The sequence below is a fragment of the Ursus maritimus genome, unplaced genomic scaffold, assembly GCF_017311325.1.
Source record: "Ursus maritimus isolate PB19 unplaced genomic scaffold, ASM1731132v1 scaffold_14, whole genome shotgun sequence".
In the NCBI taxonomy this organism is placed as follows: domain Eukaryota; kingdom Metazoa; phylum Chordata; class Mammalia; order Carnivora; family Ursidae; genus Ursus; species Ursus maritimus.
The window spans coordinates 44,858,488-44,882,583 of record NW_024423786.1 but is presented as its reverse complement, the minus strand read 5'-3'; the positions used below and the strand labels follow the sequence as shown (position 1 = coordinate 44,882,583).

General features: G+C 52.2%; 1 protein-coding gene across 2 annotated transcripts in view; it reads left to right on the top strand.

Annotated features, from left to right (window-relative positions):
* Positions 1-23,891, top strand: part of SLC27A1 (solute carrier family 27 member 1) — a 31,686-nt gene extending 7,795 nt beyond the window's left edge. For both annotated transcript variants that reach the window (XM_040629061.1, XM_040629060.1), the window contains exons 3-13: positions 11,735-12,129; positions 12,261-12,422; positions 12,521-12,590; positions 13,362-13,453; positions 13,525-13,607; positions 19,032-19,241; positions 20,250-20,376; positions 20,465-20,602; positions 20,676-20,840; positions 21,234-21,380; positions 22,497-23,891. In XM_040629061.1, coding sequence (XP_040484995.1) covers positions 11,735-12,129; positions 12,261-12,422; positions 12,521-12,590; positions 13,362-13,453; positions 13,525-13,607; positions 19,032-19,241; positions 20,250-20,376; positions 20,465-20,602; positions 20,676-20,840; positions 21,234-21,380; positions 22,497-22,654 — 1,747 coding nt within the window. In that variant the 3' untranslated portion in view covers positions 22,655-23,891. The remainder of the gene's footprint in view (positions 1-11,734; positions 12,130-12,260; positions 12,423-12,520; positions 12,591-13,361; positions 13,454-13,524; positions 13,608-19,031; positions 19,242-20,249; positions 20,377-20,464; positions 20,603-20,675; positions 20,841-21,233; positions 21,381-22,496) is intronic.
* Positions 23,892-24,096: the final 205 nt, after the last annotated feature.

Genomic DNA, 24,096 nt, shown 5'->3' with positions numbered 1-24,096 from the left:
ATTTTAAACAGCAAAACCACCAGCAAAAAGGACAAAAATGCAAAAAAAGTGGCACTAAATAGACTGCCAAAAGGATGCTCGTTTACAATATGAGCTGAAACAAGAGGGCAGTGTTGCCTTGTTTGACCTGAACTGGGACCGTGCACATTGGCAATGCAAATTTTTTGCCACTCTGTGTGTGTCTTCGAATGGTTGTGAAAGTAATGTGAATGTTGATTTTGGGGTTACAAATAAATTTTAGTGAGCAGGCAAATTTGCAATGAAGAAATCTGTGAATAAAGAGGATTGACTATTATCAATTATAATTTGGTCAGGTCAGTAGTCAGCATTTACATTGTTTTGATGGTAATAGTATTCTCATTCAGTTGAGCCATCTAGTATACTATGATCATTTTTTATTCCATTGACAACCTTTGTGTATTTTCTTTGGGGTTATTGATTGCCTTTATATTTGTTAGTTTTCTTGGTATTTATCTGTACCTCAAGCCCAAACAACAGTTCTCTCTCTCTTTTCTCATGACTTTTATAGCTTAAGATGGGCTTTCAGTTTCACCTTTTGGAGAAGTCTCTCTCCAGCCTTCAAATTGCCCAGGCTAGGCTGGTGGCCCTCTGCACCTGGTGCATAGCCATCGCCACAGGCTTGATCCTAGCCACCGTCCTGAGGACTGGCATTACTTCTGTCTTGGGTTAGATACCCTGTTTTCCTGGGTCACTGGTGGTTTTCTTCTTTGGTTTACTCCTTCGCTCTGTTGCAGCACATCCTTATTAGCTTTTGGAGAAATATGGATGAGAAATTACTTTTTTGAGACCCTTCATGTATGAAAACATTTTTATTTCTACCCTCACACTTGACTGGTGGTCTGGGTATAGACTTCTAGTTTGGAAATTATTTTCCTTCAAAATTGGAGGCATTTCTTCTCACGTGATTATTGTTGAGAAGTCTGAAACCCTCCCAATTCCTGATCTGTTTTTTTTTGTTTTTGTTTTTTTGTTTTTGTTTTTTTTTTCTGGAAGCTTGTGGGATCTTTTCAAGAGGGTGGGCTATTTCCATCCATTGTATGGTCTGTTGATTGTTTTCAGGTCAATGAAGTTTTCTTGAATGGTATTGATGATTTACTTACCTTTATCTCCTTTATTCTTCTTGGAATTCCTGTTATTCAGTACCTGGACCAGCGTTTGGCTTGATAACTGTTTGTTGAACAAATGTAATGTTGGACCTTCTGGGCTAGTTCTCTAATTTTCTTTTTTTTTTTCTCTTTTATTTTCCATCTCTATCTTTTTATCCTACTTTCTGTGATATTTCTTCAAATATACCTTCTAACCTTTCTATTCATGTTTGACTTATGCCCTCACATTTGAAATTTTTTTTTTAATTTTATTTATTTATTTGACAGAGATAGAGACAACCTGCAAGAGAGGGAACACAAGCAGGGGGAGTGGGAGAGGAAGAAGCAGGCTCATAGTGGAGGAGCCTGATGTGGGGCTCGATCCCATAACATCGGGATCACGCCCTGAGCCGAAGGCAGATGCTTAACTGCTGTGCCACCCAGGTGCCCCACATTTGAAATTTTTTATTGTGATCATTATTTGTTTAAAGTAATAGATTTTATTTTTAATTTTTTAATAGACTTCATTTTTTAAAAAAGATTTATGTATTTATTCATTTGAGAGCAGGAGAGCACATATGAGTTGGGGAGGGACAGAGGGAGGGAATCTCAGGCAGACTCCCCACTGAACTCAGAGCCTGACATGGGGCCCGATCCCATGACTCCGAGATCATGACTTGAGCTGAAATCAAGAGTTGGATGCTCAACCGAGCCACCCAGGTGCCCAAGACTTCTTCTTTTTTTTTTAATGATTAATTTTAGGTTTACAGAAAAATTGACCAGAAAGTACAGAGTTCCCGTATATCCCCTAACCCTCTCCCACTGTTTCCCCCACTATTAAAACCTTGTATTAGTGTAGTATACTTGTTACAATTGATGAACCAATATTGATACATTTTTATTAACTAAACTTGTATTTTTCTCTTCTTTTTTTTTTTTTAAAGTAGGCTCCACTCCCAATGTGGAGCCCAGCGTGGGGCCTGAACTCACAACACTGAGATCAAGACCCGAGCTGAGATCAGGACTCAGTCACTTAACCGACTGAGCCACCCAGGTGCCCCGTGAAACTCATATTTTTCATTCGGGTTTATTCTCTGTGTTGCACATTCTATGGTGCCGTCACATTTTAATTTTCCAGGATTTTTTTTTTCATTCCCTGAAAGCTTTTTTTAATAGTACCTCATTCTTGTTTTGTGGATGCAGCATGTTTTCTTACCTCTCCAAGGATATTATTGACTTTATTAGTTTTGTTTTCTCTTTGCAGAATCTCTTTTTTCTCGAAAATTTTCTCCTTGGTTTATTTTAGTTTCCATCATCTGTAGTAGAGGAAATCCGCAGAAGTCTGATATCCGTGGTTGTAAATCCAGTTAGGAGCTTTCGGCATGGGTATGTGTGGCGAGTAGGGGGTCTTTTCAACTGTGAGCTTCACGACAGGGTCACCTGGCCAAGTGGTGCTTTGGGGAAACTTCAGGGGCAGTGTGTTTGGGTCTTTCCTCTGGGCCTGGTCAGATTCCTCAGGATCCCAGGAATGCAGAGGCGACAAGCATTGGGGGCTCAGCATCTGGCAGATAAACATTCATTTAACACCCTTTTGCAGGGAGGTGTCCCATCTGGAAACCTTCCTGTGGATGGACCTCCAATCTTCTCTGGTGTGCAAGGGGATCACCTAAAAAAGTGTATTGAAATGTAATTGACATACAATATTATATTAGTATCAGGTGTGCAATGTAATAATTTGATATTGTACATATTGTGAAAGGATCACCACAATAAATCTAGTTAACATCCATTGCCACACGTAGTTACATACTTTGTTTCTCGTGATGGGAACTTTCAAGATCTATTTTCTTTCTTCGCAACTTTCGAACATGGAATACAGTACAGACAATCCCGGCTTTCAGTGGTTCGACTTACAATTTTTCCACTTTACGGTGATGCGAAAGTGATAGCATTCAGTAAAACTGTACTTTGAATTTTGAATTTGGATCTTTTCCCAGACTACCGACAGGCAGTATGAGACTCTCTCGTGAGGCTAGGCATAAGCAGTAAGCTCCAGCTCCCAGTCGGCCATCCAATCACGGGGGTCAATGACCCACACAGGCATTCTATTTTTCACTTTAGTACAGTATTCAATAAATTTTGTGAGATATTCAACACTTAATTAAATAGGCTTTGTGTTAGGTTATTTTGCCCAGCTGCGGGCTGATATGTGTTTTGTGTACATTTAAGGTAAGCCAGGCTAAGCTGTAATGTTTGTTCGGTTAGATGCATTCAATGCATTTTCGACTTAGGGTATTTTCAACTTATGATGGGTTTATTGGGATGTAACACCACTGTAAGTCAAGGAAGATCGGTCTTTTTTTAAAAAAGACTTTATTTATTTATTGGACAGAGACAGCCAGCGAGAGAGGGAACACAGCAGGGGGAGTGGGAGAGGAAGAAGCAGGCTCATAGCGGAGAAGCCTCATGTGGGGCTCGATCCCAGAATGCTGGGATCACACCCTGAGCCGAAGGCAGATGCTTAACAACTGCGCCACCCAGGCGCCCCAAGATCTGTATTTTTTAAAAAGATTTTATTTATTTATTTGAGAGAGAGAGAGCACGAGCAGGGGAAGAGGCAGAGGGAGAGGGAAAGGCAGCCTGACGCAGGGCTCGATCCCTAGGACTCCGAGATCATGACCTGAGCCAAAGGCAGACATTTACCCGACTGAGCCACTCAGGCGCCCCGAGGAAGATCTGTATTATCAACTGTCATCACCACGTTGTACGTCACGTCCGCATGACTTACTGATTTTATATAGGAAGTTGCTTCCTAGACAAATTTCTACCCGTTCCACACTGGAGCCCAGGATTCAGCTTGCTCCCCCCTCCAGGGACCCCCACCTGTCGTCACTGCTCCCCAGCTTCCAAAAATGGGGTGATTTGGTCTCCATTCCCATTTTCCTAGTCTTTGTGTTCACACTTTAAAAAAATCCCTTTACTGGCTATTTTTGGTGGGAAACAGGGAAGCAGAATGATCTGGGTGTTTGTTTTGCCATCTTTGCGTGCAATCACCTGTGACTTTTCTCACCTGTGGCTCCTTCCTCATCCACCTGTGTTGGGGCCCCATTCTCATAAAGGCTACACAGCCTTCCGTTGGAAGGACCGGCCATTGCCCCTCAGAACCCTCCCCTACTGCAGGACATTGGGTTCTTTCCCATCTTCTGCTCACTGGAAGCAAATGAATAACGCTATCATTTCCCCCCGTGACTTTAACGTGCCAAGACTGATCGTCTAATTATTGGAACAATCCAGAGCCATGGAGAGAGCCCCATCACTGTGCAGTCTCCTCCCACTCTCTGCTTTACTCACTCCTCTCCAGCCCGCTGGCTTTGGCTCTCTTTTAAACGTGCCAATCTCCTTCCTGCCTCCAGGCCTTTGCTCTCACGGTGCTGTCCACCTGGAAGGCTTTCCCCCTGAGCTTTATCCATTGCTGGCTCCTTCCCATCCTTTAAAATGCAGTGCAAATGTTGCTTTGTCAAAGTGGCCTCCCGCATTCTCATGGGTAAAGTCTTTCTTGGTTATGCTTGATCACATCATCCTGTTTGTTTCCTTTTTAGGAAACTTACAAAACTGTCATGTTCCCCCCCCCCCCCCCCGTTATTAACTGCCTCCCCTCCCTAGATTGTAAACCCCCTGAGGGCAGTGGTCACACCTACTTTAGTCACCTGTGAGTGCAAGGAGAGTGAATCCCAACTTGGAGTGGCATTGGCAGTAAGGAACATTTATAGCTACATGTAACGTGGAGTTCTGACATGAGATGGCTTTGGGTTGGTCAGTTCATGGTGCAGCATGTTGTCATTGACCCACGTCCCTTTGTGCTCTGTCATCCTTACTGCAAAGGTTTGGCGTCTCCAGCTGTGTACCTTCATGGTCTCATGTTGGCTGCTGTGGTTCCAGCCATTACATGCCAGTGACAGCTTCTCTGGGTAGAAGAAAGGGAACATGGGACTGCCATGTCCCATGTTGCAGAGATTGTGTGAAAGTGGCTAACTTGTTTCAGGGAGGTGTATGAGCTGGGAGTTCAAGGAGTCAAGGGGGTCAGAGCCAGATTTCAGGACTTTGAACACTGAGCAGAGGAGTGTTGTGTGCCCAGGGAAGGGCTCTGAGCAGGAGAGCAGCTAGACTGGCCTGCACCAAGGAGGAGCAAGGTGGCTCAGCAGGGAGGGTTTAGGGTAATCAGGCAGGAAGTACCCTTGCGGGTGGACAGTGGGAATGGAGACATGGTCTCCCCTGTATGGGGTGCTGGGGTGAGAACAGCAAGCAAGACAGACAAAGGTCGAAGATGAAGCATGGTGTACAGGCATATCTCGTTTTATTGTGCTTTGCAGATATTGTGGGTTTTAGTGTTTTGTTTTGGTTTATTTATTTTTTTTATTTTATTTTATTTTATTTTATTTTATTTTATTTTATTTTACAAATTAAAGGTTTGTGGCAACCTGTGTTGTGCAGATCTCTTGGCACCATTTTTTTCTCACAGCATTTGCTCACATTTTGTCTCCATGACATATTTTGGTAATTCTTGCAATATATCAGGCTCTTTCATTATCATGATATTGGTTACGGTTATCTGTGATCCGTGGTTATAACTCGCTGAAGCCTCAGATGATGGTCAGCATGTTTTAGCTAAAGAAAGGAGCTAAAGAAAGTATTTTTTAAATTAAGATACGTACATTGGTTTTTTAGACATAATGCTATCGCACACTTAATAAATTTTAGTATAGTGTAAACATAACTTTTATATGCCCGAGGAAACTAATTCCGTTGATTTGCTTTGTGGTGATATTTGCTGTATGGTGATGGTCTGGAACCAGACCCACAAAATTTCTGACGTATGCCTGTATTTGCTCCCCGGGGCTGTTACAGCAAAGTAGCATGAACTGGGTGACCTAAGACAACAGAAATTTATTCTGCTGTAGCAATCGAGGCCAGAAGTCTGAAATCAGGGTGTGGGCAGGATTGGATCTTTCTGGAGGCTCTGAGGGAGAATCTCCATGCCTCTCTCCTGGCTTCCGGTGGCTGCTGGCACTCCGTGGCAGAGCCTCGGTTTGAGGTTAGGTCCACTCCAATCTCTGCCTCTGTTTGCACGTGGCCTTCTTCTCCGTGTCTGTGTCTCTTCTTCTGTCTCTTATAAAGACAAGTGTCATTGACTTTAGGGCCTGCCCTAATCCAAGATGATCTCCTCAAGATCCTCAGCTTAATTATATCTACAAAGACCCTTTTCCCACATGTGGTCACTTTCACAAGTTCTGGAGGCCAGGACTTGGACATGTCTTTTGGGGACCACCATTCACCCCGCTCTGCAGGGAGTGGGGCTTGGCCCAGGGCAGAGCCAGGAGACCAGGAAGCGCTGACTACGGCCCCGGTCCCATTGTGTGATGGTAGGGGCCGGGCTGCGCTGCTGAGGTGGCCAGACTCTGGCTGGTCTGCATTGGAGAAAGTAATTTGTTCTACCCATCCCCAAGGACCTCCTGGGTGCCACACCCCATCTGAGCTTGAGGGACGCCATGTTCAGAGTGACACACTGTGAATGCGTCAGGTACTTTTCCGGTGGAGCCCACAGCCTAGTGAGGGAGAAGAATAATCGAGAAGGAAATGAGGACAGAATAAAACATCAGAAATTGACAAGAGGGCTCGAACATGTTGGGGTGAGGCAGGGATCGCTAGTGGCGACTTCAGCTAGTGTGATCAGGACAGGGCCTCCGGTGCAAGGAGGCAGATAAGAGGACCCAACCTTGCAAAGACCTGGGGAAAGGAAGAGGGAAGAGCAGGTGCAAAGCGCAGAGGCAGGATCGCACTGGGCAGAATAACAATGGACCTCTCTTATTCAACCCTTCTTGGCTGGGGACCTAACATGCCTGACAGGTATTAGGCTGAGAATTGCGTTGTTTGGGTGGCCACTCTGGGCCCCACTTCCTGTTTGTAAATAGGGCGGCGGCAGGAACCTACACTTTGCTGAGCTGGAAAACACCTTGGAGGTCGTTAGGTTCAGTCTTCGGACATTCCAAGTAAGGAAACTGAGGCTTATAGAGAGGGCAGGGTCTGCCCAGGCCCCACAGCTGGTAGGCAGTCGAGGAGGCTTTGAACTAAAACCATGAACTCCAGAGCACTTTTTCCTTCTGGGCTGTGCTGGGGCTCAGAGCTCCTGGACAGATGCTTGAGGAATCAGTCCTGCCTCCTCCTTGGACCCTTATCCCTGGGGGCTTCCTGGGCTGACCCCTGCTCTTATAACTGGCTCGTTCCTCTCTCTTCCTTGCAGGGTGGTTACGAATGAAGTTGCTGGGTAGATTGAGCGCTAACTCACTTCTGATTTCTTACTGACAGTGCTTCCTTCCGTGGGGAGAGGACAGCAACAGAGTTGATTGAGAATATAGCACGTGCCGGGCCCTGTCTTCAGAGATCTACCACTGCCTCTTTTATCCCCACCATGCCCTGAGAGGTGTGGGATCTTATTGTCCCCATTTACTGTGAGGCCTAGAGAGGGAGGCACCTGCCCATGGCCACTGTATGAGTGTCCCGGGGCTGCCATAACAAATGACCACAAACTTAGTGGCTTAAAACCACAGGAATTTGTCTTCTCCAAAGTTTTAGCGACCAGAAGCCTGCAAGCGAGGCGTTGGCAGGGTATGCTCCCTTGGAAGGCTCTAGGGGGAATCCTCTCTTGCCTCTTCCAGCTTCTGAGGGTGCTAGGTGTTGCAAGGCTTGGGGCTGTGTCATTCTAGTCTCCTCCCCTGTGTTTCTGTGTTTTCTCTTCTTAAAAAGGCACCTGTCATGGGATTTAGGTCCCACCTGGGGAATCAGGATGACCTCATCTCACACGTATCTTAATTACATCTATAGAGACCCTACTTCCAAATGAGGTCACGGTCTGAGGTTTCGGGTGGACATGAACTTTCAGGGACGCTCTTCGACAACTGTACTTATGTGCAGGCAGAAGAGGCGGGGCTGCGTTTGCGTCAGCTCTGTAGGACACCAGCATCGTCCTGTGCTTCGTGCTGATATTGTGTCCCCGGACACGATAGACAGACGGGGTGCTCGTGCTCATAGAAATCGACAAAAATAAAGGAAGATGATAGTTTCAGATTGTGATGATTTCTCTGAGGGAATAAAACGGGCTGGGAGGGTATCGATTACCCATCAGTTCCATGGCTGCGTAACAAATTACCCCAGAATCTCGAGGCTTAACACAAGGCTCAATATTATTTCCTGTGGCTTCTGTGGGTCAGGAATTCAGATGTCACCAAGACGTCACCATCTTGTCTGCTGTGCTACGTCTGGGTCCTCAGCTGGCTGACTCAGAATCTGGGGCCAGAATCACCCAAAGTTTTGTTCACTCAGACATGTTGTTAGAACACCTATATGTGGGCCCTCCACATGGTCTGGATTCCTTGCAACTCGGTGCTGGGTTCTGAGGGCCGCTGTCCCCAGAGAGTGTGAGAACATCTGTGTGCCCAGAGGAAGGGGGTGCTGTCTCTGTGCCCCCATCTCGGAAGTCACACAGCATCACTACTGCCATGTTCTCTTCATCAGAAGTGAGTCCCTGAGTCTGACCCCTCCCGAAGGGCAGGGAAATAGGATCTGCCTTTTGAAGGGAAGACTGTCAGAGAATTTGCAGGCATGTTTTCAAACAGCCATAGTGATCCAAGCTGGGCAGGGCAGGGAAGACCTCTAAAGGCGGGGGACATTGGAGCTGAGAGGCAAAGGATGTGAAGGAAGCCTGATGAGAGGTCTGGGGCAGAATATTCCAGCAGTGGCAACTGCATGGGCAAAGGCCCTGGGGCAGAAACCTTTGCCGTGCTGAAAATCAGGGAAGGAGGTAAGAGTAAGCTAGATGAATAGAGGGGTGATGAAGTGGGCAGACAGATGGGGCTGAGGCAGGCAGGGATTAAAACATTTTTGTGGGGGGAGGGCACCTGGGTGGCTCAGTTGGTTAAGCGTCCAACTCCTGTTTTCGGCTCAGGTCATGATCTCGGGGTCATGAGATTGAGTCCTGTGTTGGGCTCTGTGCTGAGCATGGAGCCTGCTTAATGTTCTCTCTCTCCCTCTCCCTCTGCCCCTTGCCCCCTCTAATAAATAAAAACTAAAAATAAATAAAAGATTTTATTATGGAAGATTTTGTGCCTGCCGAAGTGGAGACAGTAATGTAATGAGCCCATGTGCCCATCCCCCAGCATCCATGACCTTCACATGCTCTTCCTCCTCCATCTGAATCCCACTGGCACATCCTTTCACCTGTCAGTTTTCTAGAGTCTGTCTCTGAAAGCAAGGACTCCCCCTTTTTAACCTTGCTGCAAGATAGTCTTCCTGTGTTGTCTTGTTCATTTTTATTGTAGTGAAGTGTGTATAAAATTTACCTTAGTGATATCGAGCACACTTCACAGTTACGTAACCACCACCTCTGTCTGGTTCCAGAACATTTCCGTCACCCTAAAAGGAAACCCCGTTCCCATTAGCAGTCATTTCCCCTCCCCCCAGCCCCTGGCATCCACCAATCGGCTCTATTTTCATGGGTTGTTTTTGAGGTATCACTTACATATAATAAAATACACCCATGCTAAGTGTACGTTTGGGGTTTTGACAAAGGTCCACATCCAGGTAACCACCACCATCAAGACACGGAACATTCCTATCTCCCCACAAGAGTCCTCCAGCCCCTTTGCCATGAGTATCCCAGCCCTGTAGCCCCGGCTCCCTGCCCCCACCGATCTGCTTCTCCCACTGGATCAGCTTCGCTTGTGCAAAGCAGGTGCTTGCTATCTGGGGCAGGAATCCGTGCCTCTGCACTGGTTGCCAGGGAGGGGGGGATGCTGGGCTCCAGATTCAGGGGCTTGAATGCAGTTGTTCAGCCTCTGTTTGCTGAGCACCTCCTATGTGCCAGGCTCCTGGTCAGATGCAGGCATCTCTTCCCTGGTCACTGCCAACAGGGGCTTCGACGAGCAGAGCTCTGTGATTGGAGGCCGTCGGTCACCTGCCCGAGACCCTTTTTTTTTTGCTCCTCGCAACTGTCCCCATGCCTGCCTTGCCCCTCTTCACAGCAGCCTTGCGCTGAGACCTTGCCCCTCCTCTCACCAAAGATCTGGCCAGCCACAAAGATGTGGCTGCTTTTTTGGGGGGCTGCGGTGTTCAGGGCTGGCCTGGGAGCTCCAGATGCCTCTCTCTCTCCCTCCAACACTGTCCTATGGGATTATTTGTGGCAGGCTCACTGTGCTCCAGGAGAGTGGGGCCTCGGTCTGTCTCCACTGCTGTCTCTCCAGGGCCTAGAACAAAATAGACATAAGTCCCTGTCATCCAGAGCAGGGAGAGATAGCCCAGGGGCAAGATGGTGAATCAGTAAACTGCATATGGCATTTGACAGTGTAAGTGCTGTGTTTAAAAAAAAAAAAAAAAAGCAGGGACCAGAGGGTGGGGAGTGGTACAGTAACAGATGGGTGTCCAGGAATGGCCACCCAAGAGGGTGGCATTTGAGCCAAAACCTGATGGAAGTCGGGGAGGAGCTATGTGGATGCTGGCAGAAGAGTGGTCCAGGTAGAGGGCACAGCCTGTGCAAAGGCCCTGAGGTAGGAAGATGCCAGGTGTGATCAAGGAACAGCAAGAAGGCCCTGTGGCTGAAGTGAATGAGCAAGGGGGAAGGTGACAGGGGGAGCAGGATGGAAAGGGAGGTGGAGCAGGAGAAAGTTGGACTGGGAGAAGGGTTATGTCCGGGTCACCACTGGATCTTGCCCATTGTGGGCCTGGCACACAGTAGGTGCTTATCATTTGGGAGATGAGCGAAAGAGTCTGCCTCTGCTGGCTGCTACTTCTAGGGATGGAGGGCACACTGAGGTCCAGGTTTGGGGACATGAGCACAGAAGCAGCCTGTTTACTGGGTACCTAGTATGTGCCAAGCTCCTTGGCCAATGCAGATGTGACTTCCCCTGGGTGCTCACAGTCTGGGGGTGGGAGGAACCCACCCATTACCGAGTGGCTTTGCACAGGGCTTTGATGGAGTGTAGGGGATAGGGAGAGCTCCCAAGGTGGGCAAGAGAGCATTCTCTGAGCCCAGCCAGTGCCTGCCCCAGTGTGGCCCCATTTGGGGGACTCTATGCTTCGATGGAGGAGGAGCGGGCACAGTGCAGGGGCTGAGCCCCGGAAGTCTTCCTGGAGGAGGTGATGAGGACTCCAGGTTGGGGTGGGTGGAGCATGAGGAATCCAAGCTGAAGGTGGTGGTGGGGTCCATGGGAAGCTCCGGATGTCCCAGGAGAGAGAAAGAACAGGACTGGGCCCCAGTTCCCTCAGGGTCACTGAGCTAGCTGGGGTGGAGAAGGACAGAGTGACTCTGATCTGCATGGCATGGCATGGCCAGCTTTGACTATCTGTGTACTTCTGGGTTGGCTGGTAAATTGCCTTTTCTGTGCCCTTAGTACCCCAAGAGACCCGGCAACCAAAAGGTCCTTATTGAACCTTGGCCATCCTTGGGGGCACTGGGACCTTTCCCTCCGCTTTCTCCAGATGGTTTGCAGAGGTGTCCTGGGTGTCCTGAGGTTTGCAGAGGTGTCCTGGAGGCCAGGCAGGGCACCCAGTGACGCTGTCCCCTCCATCCCCCCTCCCAGCGGCCTCTTCGTGCTGATCCGCGTCCGTCTGGAGCTGCGGCGACACCAGCGTGCCCGCCACACCATCCCGCGGATCTTCCAGGTGGTGGCGCGGCAGCAGCCGGATCGCGTGGCACTGGTGGACGCAGGCAGTGATGTGTGCTGGACCTTCGCACAGCTGGATGCCTACTCCAATGCTGTGGCCAACCTCTTCTGCCAGCTGGGCTTCACATCAGGTGACGTGGTGGCCATCTTCCTGGAGGGCCGGCTGGAGTTCGTGGGGCTCTGGCTGGGCCTGGCCAAGGTGGGCGTGGAAGCTGCTCTGCTCAATGTTAACCTACGGTGTGAGCCCCTGACCTTCTGCCTGGGCACCTCGGGTGCCAAGGCCCTCATCTTCGGAGGGGAGCTGGCAGCAGGTGAGGCTGGTGCAGGTATCATCTTGAGTGGTGGCCCCGGGGTTTCCAGGGCCGGGAGATGGTGTGATGCATCCCAGGCCTTGGGAGGGGCCCTGGCTGTCCTTGACCGTGAGGTATGTTTTGGGCTGCAGCAGTGGCTGAGGTGAGCGGACAGCTGGGGAAGAGCCTGCTCAAGTTCTGCTCCGGAGAAGTGGGGCCTGAGGGCATCTTGCCGGACACGCAGCTCCTGGACCCGTTGCTGAAGGAGGCCTCCACAGCCCCCCTGGCACAGCCCCCTGACAAGGGCATGGATGGTGAGGTCAGGGTGGGACGCCCTTCTCTGCCAGTGCCCACCCTGTCCCCTCATCCCATCCACCCCGTCCTCGGTCCCCAACACGCGCATCTCCTGCAGATCGACTCTTCTATATCTACACCTCGGGGACCACGGGGCTGCCCAAGGCTGCCATTGTAGTACATAGCAGGTAAGGGGCCCGTGGGCCTTACCCCAGCTTTGGGGAGTGACTCCAGGTTGCCTTTATGGCTGACTCCTTCCCTTTGCTCTTGTTGGGATCTTGGGGACATTTCTATCTTAACCCAGTAAAACCCACGGTCCGTCTCGGGACAGTGTTGTTCTGTGTCCCTCCTTGGTCTCTTTCTGCTCCCGCTCCTGCCCCTAATGGCTCTGCTCCCCTCAGTGGCCACAGGAAGATTTAAAATCCTAAACCAGACCTCCCCTGTGCCAGACTTTCCTGTACCCGCCTTAGCCCTCGGAGTAAAACCCATGCTCGCATTGTGCAACACCTGCCAATTCTCTGCTGTCCTCTCCCTCCTCTCCACCCCTTGATCATGCCCTTTTAGCTCCTTATGCTTCCTCAGATGGGCCAGGGTCCTTCTGGCCTCAGGGCCTTTGCACATGCTGGGCCCTCCAGCTGGACGCTTTTCCCTAGCTTGCCCCCCATGGCCTCTCACCAGCTCTCCGCTCATGTGTCACTGCCCCACACAGGATTCCCCAACCTCTCTGGCTGTGTCACCTTCAGCCCCTCTCCGTTTCTCTGCTCTCTTGTATTGCTCACGGCCCCTAGCACCACTGATAATTATTGGCGGCATGTTCCTCTCCCGCACCCCTGTGAGCTGGGCTGGCTCTGCCTGGGTCCTTGCTGTGTCCCTACCTTCCCCTCTCCCCCTGTACGCTCCCCCCACTTCCATGCCGGGGAGGATGTCAGTCCCAGCGCCTGCACTCCCCGCCCCCACAGATACTACCGCATCGCAGCCTTCAGCCACCACGCCTACAGCATGCAGGTGACAGACGTGCTCTATGATTGCCTGCCCCTGTACCACTCGGCAGGTACTGTGGGCAGGTGGGAGCGGGGTGGGGGGCAGGGACTGGGGACTCCTCACCGAGCCCGCCCTCTACAGGGAACATCATGGGCGTGGGGCAGTGTCTCAAGAAGTTCTCAGCCAGCCGCTTCTGGGATGACTGCGTCAAGTACAACTGCACGGTCAGGCCCCGCCCCTCCCGCGCCGCGCCGCCCCGCCTTGCCTTCAGCCTGCTGGGCACCCTTTGTGGTGCAGCCACTTCCCTGCCGCCCTCCAGCCCCCCACCCCCCAGCAATGGCTGCTCTGGAGGGGGACAGGAGAGTGGCCAGCTCCAGGCTAAACCTTTCCCCATGTAAACTCAGTGGATCCTCATGACTGCGTGAGAGTGGGCAAAGACATCACAAAGACCATTTTGTAGGTGGGGAAACTGAGGCCTATACTGCAGCTGGGGTTGGGCCCAGGCTGCCTGAGTTCTCTAAGGAGTCCACACTGTGCCCCAGGAGTCTTCCCTGCTGGTGGCTGCAGGAAATCAGGAAATGAGACCAGTGCGTCCCTTCACCCCCCTGGGCTGGTTAGGTGTGGGGCTTCCAGGTGGGGTAAGCGCGAGGTAGAAGTGGAGGACGTTCACGGTCCTGGAGTGGGGGGGGGAGAAAGGGGGGCTAGGCCCCGTCCTCTGCTCTCCTCCCCTCCACGGTGAGAGGAAACCAGGCTGAGGATCTCAGTGCCCTGATGGGGGTAGATAGTGCTAGCACCTTCCTCCAGGAAGAAGGGGTGAGGAGAGGAGAGAATGGGGTGTGGCCAGGGACTGGCCAATGGGCAGGTGCCCACCTCACCTTAGACAGGTGGGGCCCAGAGATGTGAGCCCAGCTGCCCAGGTCACACAGCTGGGCAGGATGGGGGCTCTGGGTTGGCATCCTGGGGACCCCTGGGGGCAACAACTGTGATCTCCACTCTTGAGGATTTTCCTTTTTGTTTGTGGGGAGCTCTTGAGGAACATTGTTAAGCCAAGTCTTGAAATGCGAAACCGTCTGTTTTATTAACTTGATTATCGAAGAGTTGTGAATGCAGATGTCCCCCACTTTCTGTAAGTTTCAGTTACACTGCTTCGCAGTGCGGAAAGGTCTACGTCAGTACCTGATCTCGCTAACCAAAAGAAATCCGAAGAGATTTTCTCTTTTACAAAAACCCCCCCCTGCATTCCGGTACTAACGTAGGTCTTTCGTAAAAGTGCAGTGTAATTCGAACTTTTAGAAAGCAGGGGATATGTTTTTGCTTGACGCAGTTTCAGCTTATGAAAGCTTTCCTAGGAACGCTCTGTTTTTGCGTCGCGGGCAAAGTCTGTGTACATGAACCTGGACAGAGAGTGTAGGCAATTCCCAAGCACCTGTCACTGGCCCCAGGGGCCTTCAGACTCCCCATCGTGCCCCCTCTGGCCCCACCCACATCCCCCCCTCTGCATCATTGTGAAGCAGCCCCAGGGAGCAGTGTGTTTCCTTCGGAGACACATCAGGAAAACCTCTGAAAGATGAGAATGATTTTGGTTTTGAGGCAAAGTTCGTATAAAAGAGACCATTTTTATTTTATTTTTTAAGATTTTATTTATTTATTTGACAGAGAGACAGCCAGCGAGAGAGGGAACACAAGCAGGGGGAGTGGGAGAGGAAGAAGCAGGCTCCCAGTGGAAGAGCCTGACGTGGGGCTCGATCCCAGAACGCCGGGATCACGCCCTGAGCCGAAGGCAGACGCTTAACAACTGAGCCACCCAGGCGCCCCAAGAGACCATTTTTAAAGTGGACAGTTCAGTGGTGGTTAGGATCTCCCCAATGTTGTGTAATCATCACCTGTGTCTAATCATGCCAAAGGGAAAACCCATCTGCATTAGCAGTCACTCCCCATCCCTGTCCCCTCGCCCCCAGCGTCCTGGGGGAACCACTAATTTGCTTGTCTTTATGGATTGGCCTGTTCTGGACATCTCTTGTAAGGGGGACTGTTTTGAAAACAAAAGAACTGAAAGCAGGGTCTTGAAGGGATATTTCTACACCCGTTTGCAGCAACATTATTTCCAGTGGCTAAAACATGGAAGCCACCCAGGGGCCACCAACAGGTGAATGGATAAGCACAATGTGGTATATTCATATGATGGAATATTATTCAGCCTTAAAGAGGAAGGAGTTCTGGCACGTTCCACAACATGGATGAACTTCGAGGGCATTGTGCTGAGTGAACTGAGCTAGTCACCAAGAGACAAACGCTGTATGACTGCACTTCTATGAGGGACTTAGAGCAGTCACAGTTGTAGAGACAGGAAGTAGGATGGCGGGCACCTGGGCTGGGGGAGGGGGTAGGGAGTCAGTGGTTAGTGGGGACAGAGTCTCAGTTCTACAAGATAAAAGGTGTTCTGACGGATGGTGGTGGTCGCATAACAGTGTGAATGTCCCTAATACTGCCGAACTGTACGCTTAAAGTGCTTACGATGGTAAATTTTATATTACGTGTATGTGAACACAACAAAAAAAGGAGAAAAAAAAACCCTTAAGTGTAAGCTCAGCACCATCATCACAGCCAAAAAGTTGACAGTGAGTTCTCAGTGTCCTAGGGATCCCCCGGTGTCTCGCCAGGTCAACATGTGGGTTTCCCCCTGTTTCTACAATTTGAAAAAATCTGTTTTTAGAGGAGACCCACACATTTTGACCGGTCGATGTGTGTCATGAGAATCCCTTCATCTGGAGGATCCCCTTGTCTTTTTTCTCTTGTCTTGTAGGGCATTTACTGAAGGGTTGTGTGTCCTGTAGTATTTTCCCAGTCTCGACATTGCTGGGGTGTCTCTTAACATGTTCCTCCGTCCCCGGTATTTCCTGTCCATTGGGAGTTGTTGGGTCCAGCACCGTGTTTCTCCACCATGATGCGAAGGATATTTGGCGGGGGTCGGGGGGTGGGGATCCTGTGCCCTGTAGATCTTCAGCAGCATTCCTGGCCCCAAATCACTAGATGCCAGTAGCACCCCCCAGTTGTGACCATTCACAGTGTATCCAGATGTTGCCAAGTGTTCTGGGAGGACAGAGTTGCCAGTGGTTGAGAACCTCTGGATACTTGATCAGTTTCTAGTTCAACTTTTTTTCCTGGAAGGCCAGCAGTGTCTTGTGGTCCCTCTTTTTTTTTTTTTTTTAAGATTTTATTTATTCATTCGACAGAGATAGAGACAGCCAGCGAGAGAGGGAGCACAAGCAGGGGGAGTGGGAGAGGAAGAAGCAGGCTCATAGCGGAAGAGCCTGATGTGGGGCTTATCCCATAACGCTGGGATCACGCCCTGAGCCGAAGGCAGACGCTTAACCGCTGTGCCACCCAGGCGCCCCTAGGTCCCTCTTTTTGACATGCCGTACTCCATCGGGCATCACTCACTGTCTCCGGACCCTTGATAATCTGTTCCATTTCTAAGAAGGGGAATTTCTGTGTCAAGAGAAGTTACCCACTAAACATTGAGGGGCCCTTTAAGGAATAGAGGAAAGAATCTTCAAAGGTCAAGTTTAACAAGGATGTTGCTAAAATAAGTACATGCATTTGGGTCCCTGGCTGTTGGTTGGGGAGACTGCTTGGCTGCTGCTTTATGGACAGTGGTGGCCGCAGACCCAAACCACAGTACATCCGTGCTCACCAGAGGCAGCAGGCTGTCATTTAGAACCCCTGCATAACAACAGACAGGCAGGACACAGGTGACTGGACCCCTCCTCATCCATGGGGTCTGTGTGTGGTGCCTTTATCTTTCCATACCCTCCTTAATGTCCATGACCCAGTTACCCCATCCTCCCACCCACCCACTCCCCCCCCTTTTTTTTAAGATTGTATTTATTGAGAGAGAGACAGCACAACCAAGGCTGAGGGGCAGAGGGAGAGGGAGAAGTAGGCTCCCCGATGAGCAGGGAACCTGATCCCAGGACCCTAGGATCATGACCTCAGCTAAAGGCAGATGCTTAACTGACTGAGTCCCCCAGGTGCCCCCCACTCCCAGTTTCTATCCAGGAGCTGCCTTGCAGGCTGGAGGTCTTGGCATAGGGCGTCTGCTGTCTGCCACTCTTAACTGACCTGTCTTCCCTTCAGCCCTGGGTCTGTCCGAGGGTCCAGGCCAGAGGTAAAGATCAAATGTTTGCTCTCAGTGCAGAGACACAGCCTCAGGGCCATTGTCCCCTTAGCTGCCTCAATCATGGCTGGCTTTTCCCTCCCCTGTCCCTGAAGAGGACAGCTGAGAGCTGCTCAGGGCATGCTGGGACTACCTGGTGATAGTTTGGAGGGCAGTACTTGGGCAGGACTTTGTGTCATTTGACAGGAGCCAAAAGCCTGGCCTAAATCCTGGCTTCCTGAAGGAGGGAATTTATTAGTTCATGGACCTGAGGGGGCCACATGGGTACAGCTTCAGGTATAGCCTGATCCAGGAGTGTCTCTGTCTCTCTCCATTTCTTGTCTTTCTCCTTCCTGAGTGTGCAGCTTCATTCCCAGCCCTGCTTCTCTGGGAGAGTTCCCAGCAGCTCCAGGACAGAAAGAGGCTGTCTCTTCCCCTCGGTGTCGCCAAAGTCCCAGGGCTGATTCTTATTGGTCTAATTCTGGTCAGGTGCTCATCCTTGAACCAGTTAGTAGCTGGGGATGGATTGGGCAGATTGGCCAGGCTGTGGCCTATGTTCCACCCTGGAGATGGGGTGAGCTGAGCCACAGGCAAAGCACCGACCTGAGCCTAGGTGTGGAGGGAGAGAACTCAGCACCCTCAGGTTCTGATCTTGCCCCACCCTGCTTGCCGCCTGGTCCGTAGCTGACTGTCTTGGGCACGGCTGTTTCTGTCTGTGGATCTCAGTGCCTTCATGTCCAACACGCGGTGTCAGGAGAATTAAACAAATGAGCTCTGTGCTTGGAGGATAGAATATTTAGCCCATTTGTTTATTCATCAGAGATTTAGCAAGCGCTGTTCAGGGAATGTCTCTCCTTGGCAGTGATCTTTGACCCAAAACCCGAGGGCCCAGGTGCATCCCGGGATAGAATGTGCCAGACAGAGGACACAGCACCTTCAAAGGCCCTGAGGAGGAGGCCTGTGGGGCAGCGGGTGTTGGTGGGAAATGGAGGGAGAGGAGGCTGGGAGGACCAGAGGGAATTGGCCACTGGCAGAAATTTGAACTTTCTCCTTTGTGTGAGGGGAAGCTGTGAGCACGTTGCATCTGTGACGATCAGCTTGGTGGTTAATCGCCAGCATGTAACTGCTTCATTCAGACTCGGAGGCCAGGCTGCCCAGATTCAAATCAGCCTCTACCACTTACCAGCTTTGGTCCAGTTACTTACTGTTGGTGACCCTCAGTAGAATTCCAGGGGCCCCTGGAAGCGCTGTGGGGAATGGAAGGGCGGCGGAGGGGCGTGGAGGACGCTGAGTGCATCCTCCCCGCCCCCCTCCCCAGCGAAGATTCAGCAAGGGGTAGGTGTAAACGGCCCCGTGTGTGTATGTGCGTTTGTGCGTGTGTGTGTGTGTGTGTGTGTGTTTTACATTGCCCTTAAGACCGATGTGTTCTTAGCGCCCGGGTTGGAGGGGTGACTCCCCTTGGGCCCACCCCTCGCTTACCCCGCTCCCCCAGGTGGTCCAGTACATCGGGGAGATCTGCCGCTACCTGCTGAAGCAGCCGGTGCGCGAGGCCGAGGGGCGGCACCGCGTGCGCCTGGCGTTGGGCAACGGGCTGCGGCCCGCCATCTGGGAGGAGTTCACCGAGCGCTTCGGCGTGCGCCAGATCGGCGAGTTCTATGGGGCCACGGAGTGCAACTGCGGCATCGCCAACATGGACGGCAAGGTGCGCGGCGGAGGGGTGGCGCGGGCAGGTTCTGAAGTTCGGGGAGCGCTGCCACCTCGGCCTGACCTGCTGAGAGGGGGAAGGGGAGCTCCTGGTCCGCCCCGAGGCCGTGTACCTTGGGCCAGGGCCTCAGCCTGTCCGAGCCTCAGTTCCCACCAGTGGAGGTGGCAGGGGAGAGCGGGGCTCTGGACGATCCTGGGCGGGGGTTGGGGTGCCCATCCCCTTCTAGCGGGTAAGTCACTCAGACTCCTTGGGCTTTGGTTTCCTCCTCTATAAATGCGGATGATAGCTCATTGGGTTTATTGGAATCGCCCAGCCGGCCCTGAGCTCAGCACAGCGCCCCCAGGTAGCAGGCTCTCTGCAGATGCTTCTATGATTAGCAATCGCTGTCTCCATTCTGCCTGAGCGGAACCCTCTTCTCTTATCAACCCTTACCAAGCCCGGCGTTGAGCGGGAGAATCATATTAAAGCAAGCTCCTGGGGGCCGTGATTCCTTTCTGTGTGTCTCTGTGTTGGTTCCCCCCCCCCCATGCATATCTGTTCCATAGACAGCCCTGGAAAGGTACTCTGGCCATGCTAACAGGAGTTGCTGCTCTAACACCCATTCCCAACAGCACAGAGATGGGCGTTTCTGCTCACGGGATTGAGCCAGGCAAGGGGACATGCAGCAGGCAGCGGGCTTCAGGGTCATTCTAGGCATTTACTTGCTGCCAGCAGAGAAGGTTTGATGGACCAGGAAGGGGTGACCCGTCAGCAGGTTTCCTCACATGATTGCAAAGGAGGCTGGGAAGGTGGGAGGAGGGGGCCTGAGTCCTGGGAAGGAAGCACTGCCCTTAAGACCCCCTTTTTCAGATCACCCAAGGTCACAGAGTTCAGGCAACGCAGGGGTGCTAATTCCCAGCCCTGGGGCAGGAGAGACAAGGTGTCAGTAGGGAGAATGCTGTGTGCCTCCCCGCCCTCCACCGCCCCCGCCGGGGCTCCTCACCAACTCGGCTCGCTCCATCCCAGGTCGGCTCCTGTGGCTTTAACAGCCGTATCTTACCCCATGTGTATCCCATCCGGCTGGTGAAGGTCAATGAGGACACCATGGAACTACTGCGGGATGCCCAGGGCCTCTGTATCCCATGTCAGGCCGGTGAGCCAGGCCCTGCCCAGTCCCCTGGGGAACTGGGGCCCCCACCCCCTGCCCACCCAGCGCAGCCTGAGGGTGGCCTCCTCCCCAGGGGAGCCTGGGCTCCTTGTGGGCCAGATCAACCAGCAGGACCCGCTACGTCGCTTCGATGGCTACATCAGCGAGAGTGCCACCAGCAAGAAGATTGCCCACAGTGTCTTCCGCAAGGGCGACAGTGCCTACCTCTCAGGTGCGAAGACCCTGGGGGGCTGGCTGTGGGGATGGTGGGCCACCATCTCACCTCTCCTTCTCCCCTCTGCCAGGTGATGTGCTGGTGATGGATGAGCTGGGCTATATGTACTTCCGGGACCGTGGCGGGGACACCTTCCGCTGGCGTGGGGAGAACGTCTCCACTACCGAGGTGGAGAGTGTGCTGAGCCGCCTGCTGGGCCAGACAGACGTGGCTGTGTACGGGGTGGCTGTGCCAGGCAAGCTGGGGTCGGGGTGGGGGGGTGGTCCTAGAGTATGGCAGCCCCAGAGGAGCCAAACCTGCACGAGCTTGGAGGCACAGGTGCCCTTGGGCAGTGCTCAACCTGGGTAACTGCACACGGCAGCCTGAGTGGGAGCACTGGGTTTGAAGTCACCCCTCATGGATGATAATAAACCTCGGTTTCCTTATCCGGAAAATGGGATCATGAAAGCGACTGTCTCAGGGTTGCAGGGAGTGCCGCAGGAGCTCAGTAACATGGTGACTGCTCGGCAAATGTGATCTCAGATGGAAGGGACTGGAGATCAGAGGCCAGGGGCCTCTGTTTGAGGGTGTATCCAGTCCTGTGGCAGGACAAAAGGTGGGGTGTTCTCAGCAAAACCTCTGTCTCCAGGAGTGGAGGGCAAAGCAGGCATGGCGGCCATTGCGGACCCCCACGGCCAGTTGAGCCCCGATGCGCTGTACCAAGAGCTGCAGAAGGTGCTGGCACCCTATGCCCGGCCCATCTTCCTACGCCTCCTGCCCCAGGTGGACACCACAGGTACGGCCTCCCGCCTCTCTGTCCGTCCATCTGTCTGTTGGTTCAGCAACCATTTGCTTATCTGTCCTGGTTCAGGGCCCTTCTCTTGTTTTATTTGCATCATTATTTACTCCCGTTCCTCGATCCCAGCCCACTAGGCATCCTCCAGTGTTTGGTGCATTGCTTCCATTGCCCGCATTTTTCTGAAGACTAGGAAATTTGACAAATCATCTCGTACCTGTGAGGTTCCCGCTTCTGTAAATTACCTCTTTGTATTTTTTGCCCATCTTTGTATAGCCTTGCTCTTTTTCTTTTTTATTGACGAGCGTTTCTCCTAGTAGTCTAGGTGTTAATTCCTTAGCAGTTTCGGACATCAGGTGTCTTCTCTTTGGGAGTCTAACTGTTAACCTTATTTATGGGGCCTTTGTTGAAAAGAAGCCCCTCATTTTGATACAAACTTACCCCCCCCTTTTTTTTAATCTTATGGTTTGTGCTTTTGAAGTTTCATTTAAAATGAGAAACATTTCCAACTCTAACGCACACAGGTCTCCTGCCTTGGTTTTTTCTTATTCACGCTACCCCTTAGCCTTATCTTTCATGAAACGTGTAATTGTCCACTACAGGGAGTGCAAACTGTTTCTTAAAGGACCAGATAGTAAATATTCTCAGTTTTTTTGGCCATGCGGTCCCTGTCCCAAGAACTTACCTCTGCCTCTGTTGTGCAAAAGCTGCCCCAAACGGTGTGTAAATGAGCGGGTGTCGCTTTGTGTCAATAAAAACTATTTACAAAACAGATGATGGGCTTTATTTGGCCCTCAGCTACAGGTTGCTGACCCTTGACCTGCTGTGTGGCCGACTCAGCCCTGCCTTGGTCTCCTGGGGAGTGGACATGTGCTGAGGCAGGGAATACACAGTGTACGGGGGCTGTGATGGGGTACTGGTCAGGGAGGCCTTCCTGGAGGAGAGAGCATGAAGTCCGGATTTGAAGGACAAGGGAGAATCAAGCAGGCAAAATGGGGAAGAATGTTTCCGGCTGAGGGGACGACCTGTGCAGCAGCCTGGAGGTGTAGGACAGGATGGTGAGTTTGGGATTCCCAGAACCTCCCTCTGCTGAGTACACCCCTCACCACCCCACAGGCACCTTCAAGATCCAGAAGACTCGACTGCAGCACGAGGGCTTTGACCCACGCCAGACCTCGGACCGGCTCTTCTTCCTGGACCTGAAGCAGGGCCACTACCTGCCCCTGGACCAGGGTGTCTACACCCGCATCTGCTCGGGTGCCTTTGCCCTCTGACGCTCCTCCCCTGCCAGCTGGGCCCTGCCGACGAGGCAGACTTGAGCCACACAGCCCTGCCTGGGGAGGGGCCATCCTGGTGCCGAGCAGCTGGACCACAGCAGGAGCCCATGGCTCTGCTCCTTCACTCTACTCTTTCCTCCCCTGGGCCCTCTCCTGCCTGAATTCCCGCTCTTGTGTTTGTGCGTGTGTGTGTGTGTGTGTGTGTGTGTGTGTGTGTGTGTGTGTTCTCCCTGCTTCTCAGCCTACTCCCTGTTCCATCTGCCCTCTCCTCTTCCCTCTTCCCCTCCGCGGCTCTCTCCTGGGATCTGTAGGCGTGCAGGGCCCAGTTGCCCTTAGGGCCTCTGTGGGTCATCCTGCTAGGTCATGAACCCAGCGTGGAGCCTCCTGGCCTCCCTCTCAGCTGTGCCTTAAGGAACCTTAGTCCAGGCCTCCCAAGCTGCTGGGCTCCAGGGCATCCTAGCCCCGTATGAGCTCCAGACAGACCGTCCATCCTCCCTCCTGAGCAGAGGAGCCACGGGTGGTCTGCCCTGCCTGCCTGGGTGTAGGGAGGCATTGTCAAGGGACCTCTAGGCCAGCCAGAAATCTCCCAGGCTGGGCCAATGGCCTTTTGCACTGAACCATCTTTGGTGGGTCTCCCACATGCTGTCTGCCCTTCCTGATGCCCAGAAGCTTCCAGAATTGACTGTTACCACTTGGACATTGCCCCTGCCCAGATGTTTCCTTTTAGGCGCCTCCCCGGAGCTCCTGCTAGAGGAGCCTTGAAGACTGCATTGGGTGGCTGTTTGGCTCACCATTCAGGCGCTCACCCTGGCAGGGGCCTCCCAGCTGTCCCCATGTGGCATGGGTACTGATGGGACCCATAGGAGTAGCAGCAGTGGTGTCGGGGGAGGTCTCCTGCCTGGGGTGGTGTCCGAGAAGGACTTTTGGGCCTTGGGGGTTCCAGCCTGTTGAATATCCCCACCGGCCTTGTTGGTGACAGTTCAGACCCAGTGTTGGTGGTGACATTCTAGATGACACAGCTGGGATGGCTTGGACATCCCCATCGGCCTCAGTGGCTCATCCTGGACTCCCGTTGGTAGGACTGGCCACCCAGCCTGTCCGTCCCGCCCTCCTCCTGCAGCAGCATCCAGCCCCACGAACGCTGGGGCCAGCGTTGTTGCACATGGGCTTTTCCAAGCACCAAGGTTTTGTTTCCTAGTTGAATTTAAGAAATAAACCTGCAGAGTGTCCAGTGCCTGGATCCCAGTTATTTACTGTCCGTCCCCACGTGGCGCAGAACCCTTTCTGAGTTTCAGACAGCAGGACACTCATGTTCCCCAGACACCAGCAAGACACATGACCTTTTCTTGCCACCCCTCGTGCCCTGTAAGCCTAATGGCCAAGCCTCTGGAGCCTGGGGACAGGCTGCATGAGGATTAGCAGGTTGGCATCCTCGCTGC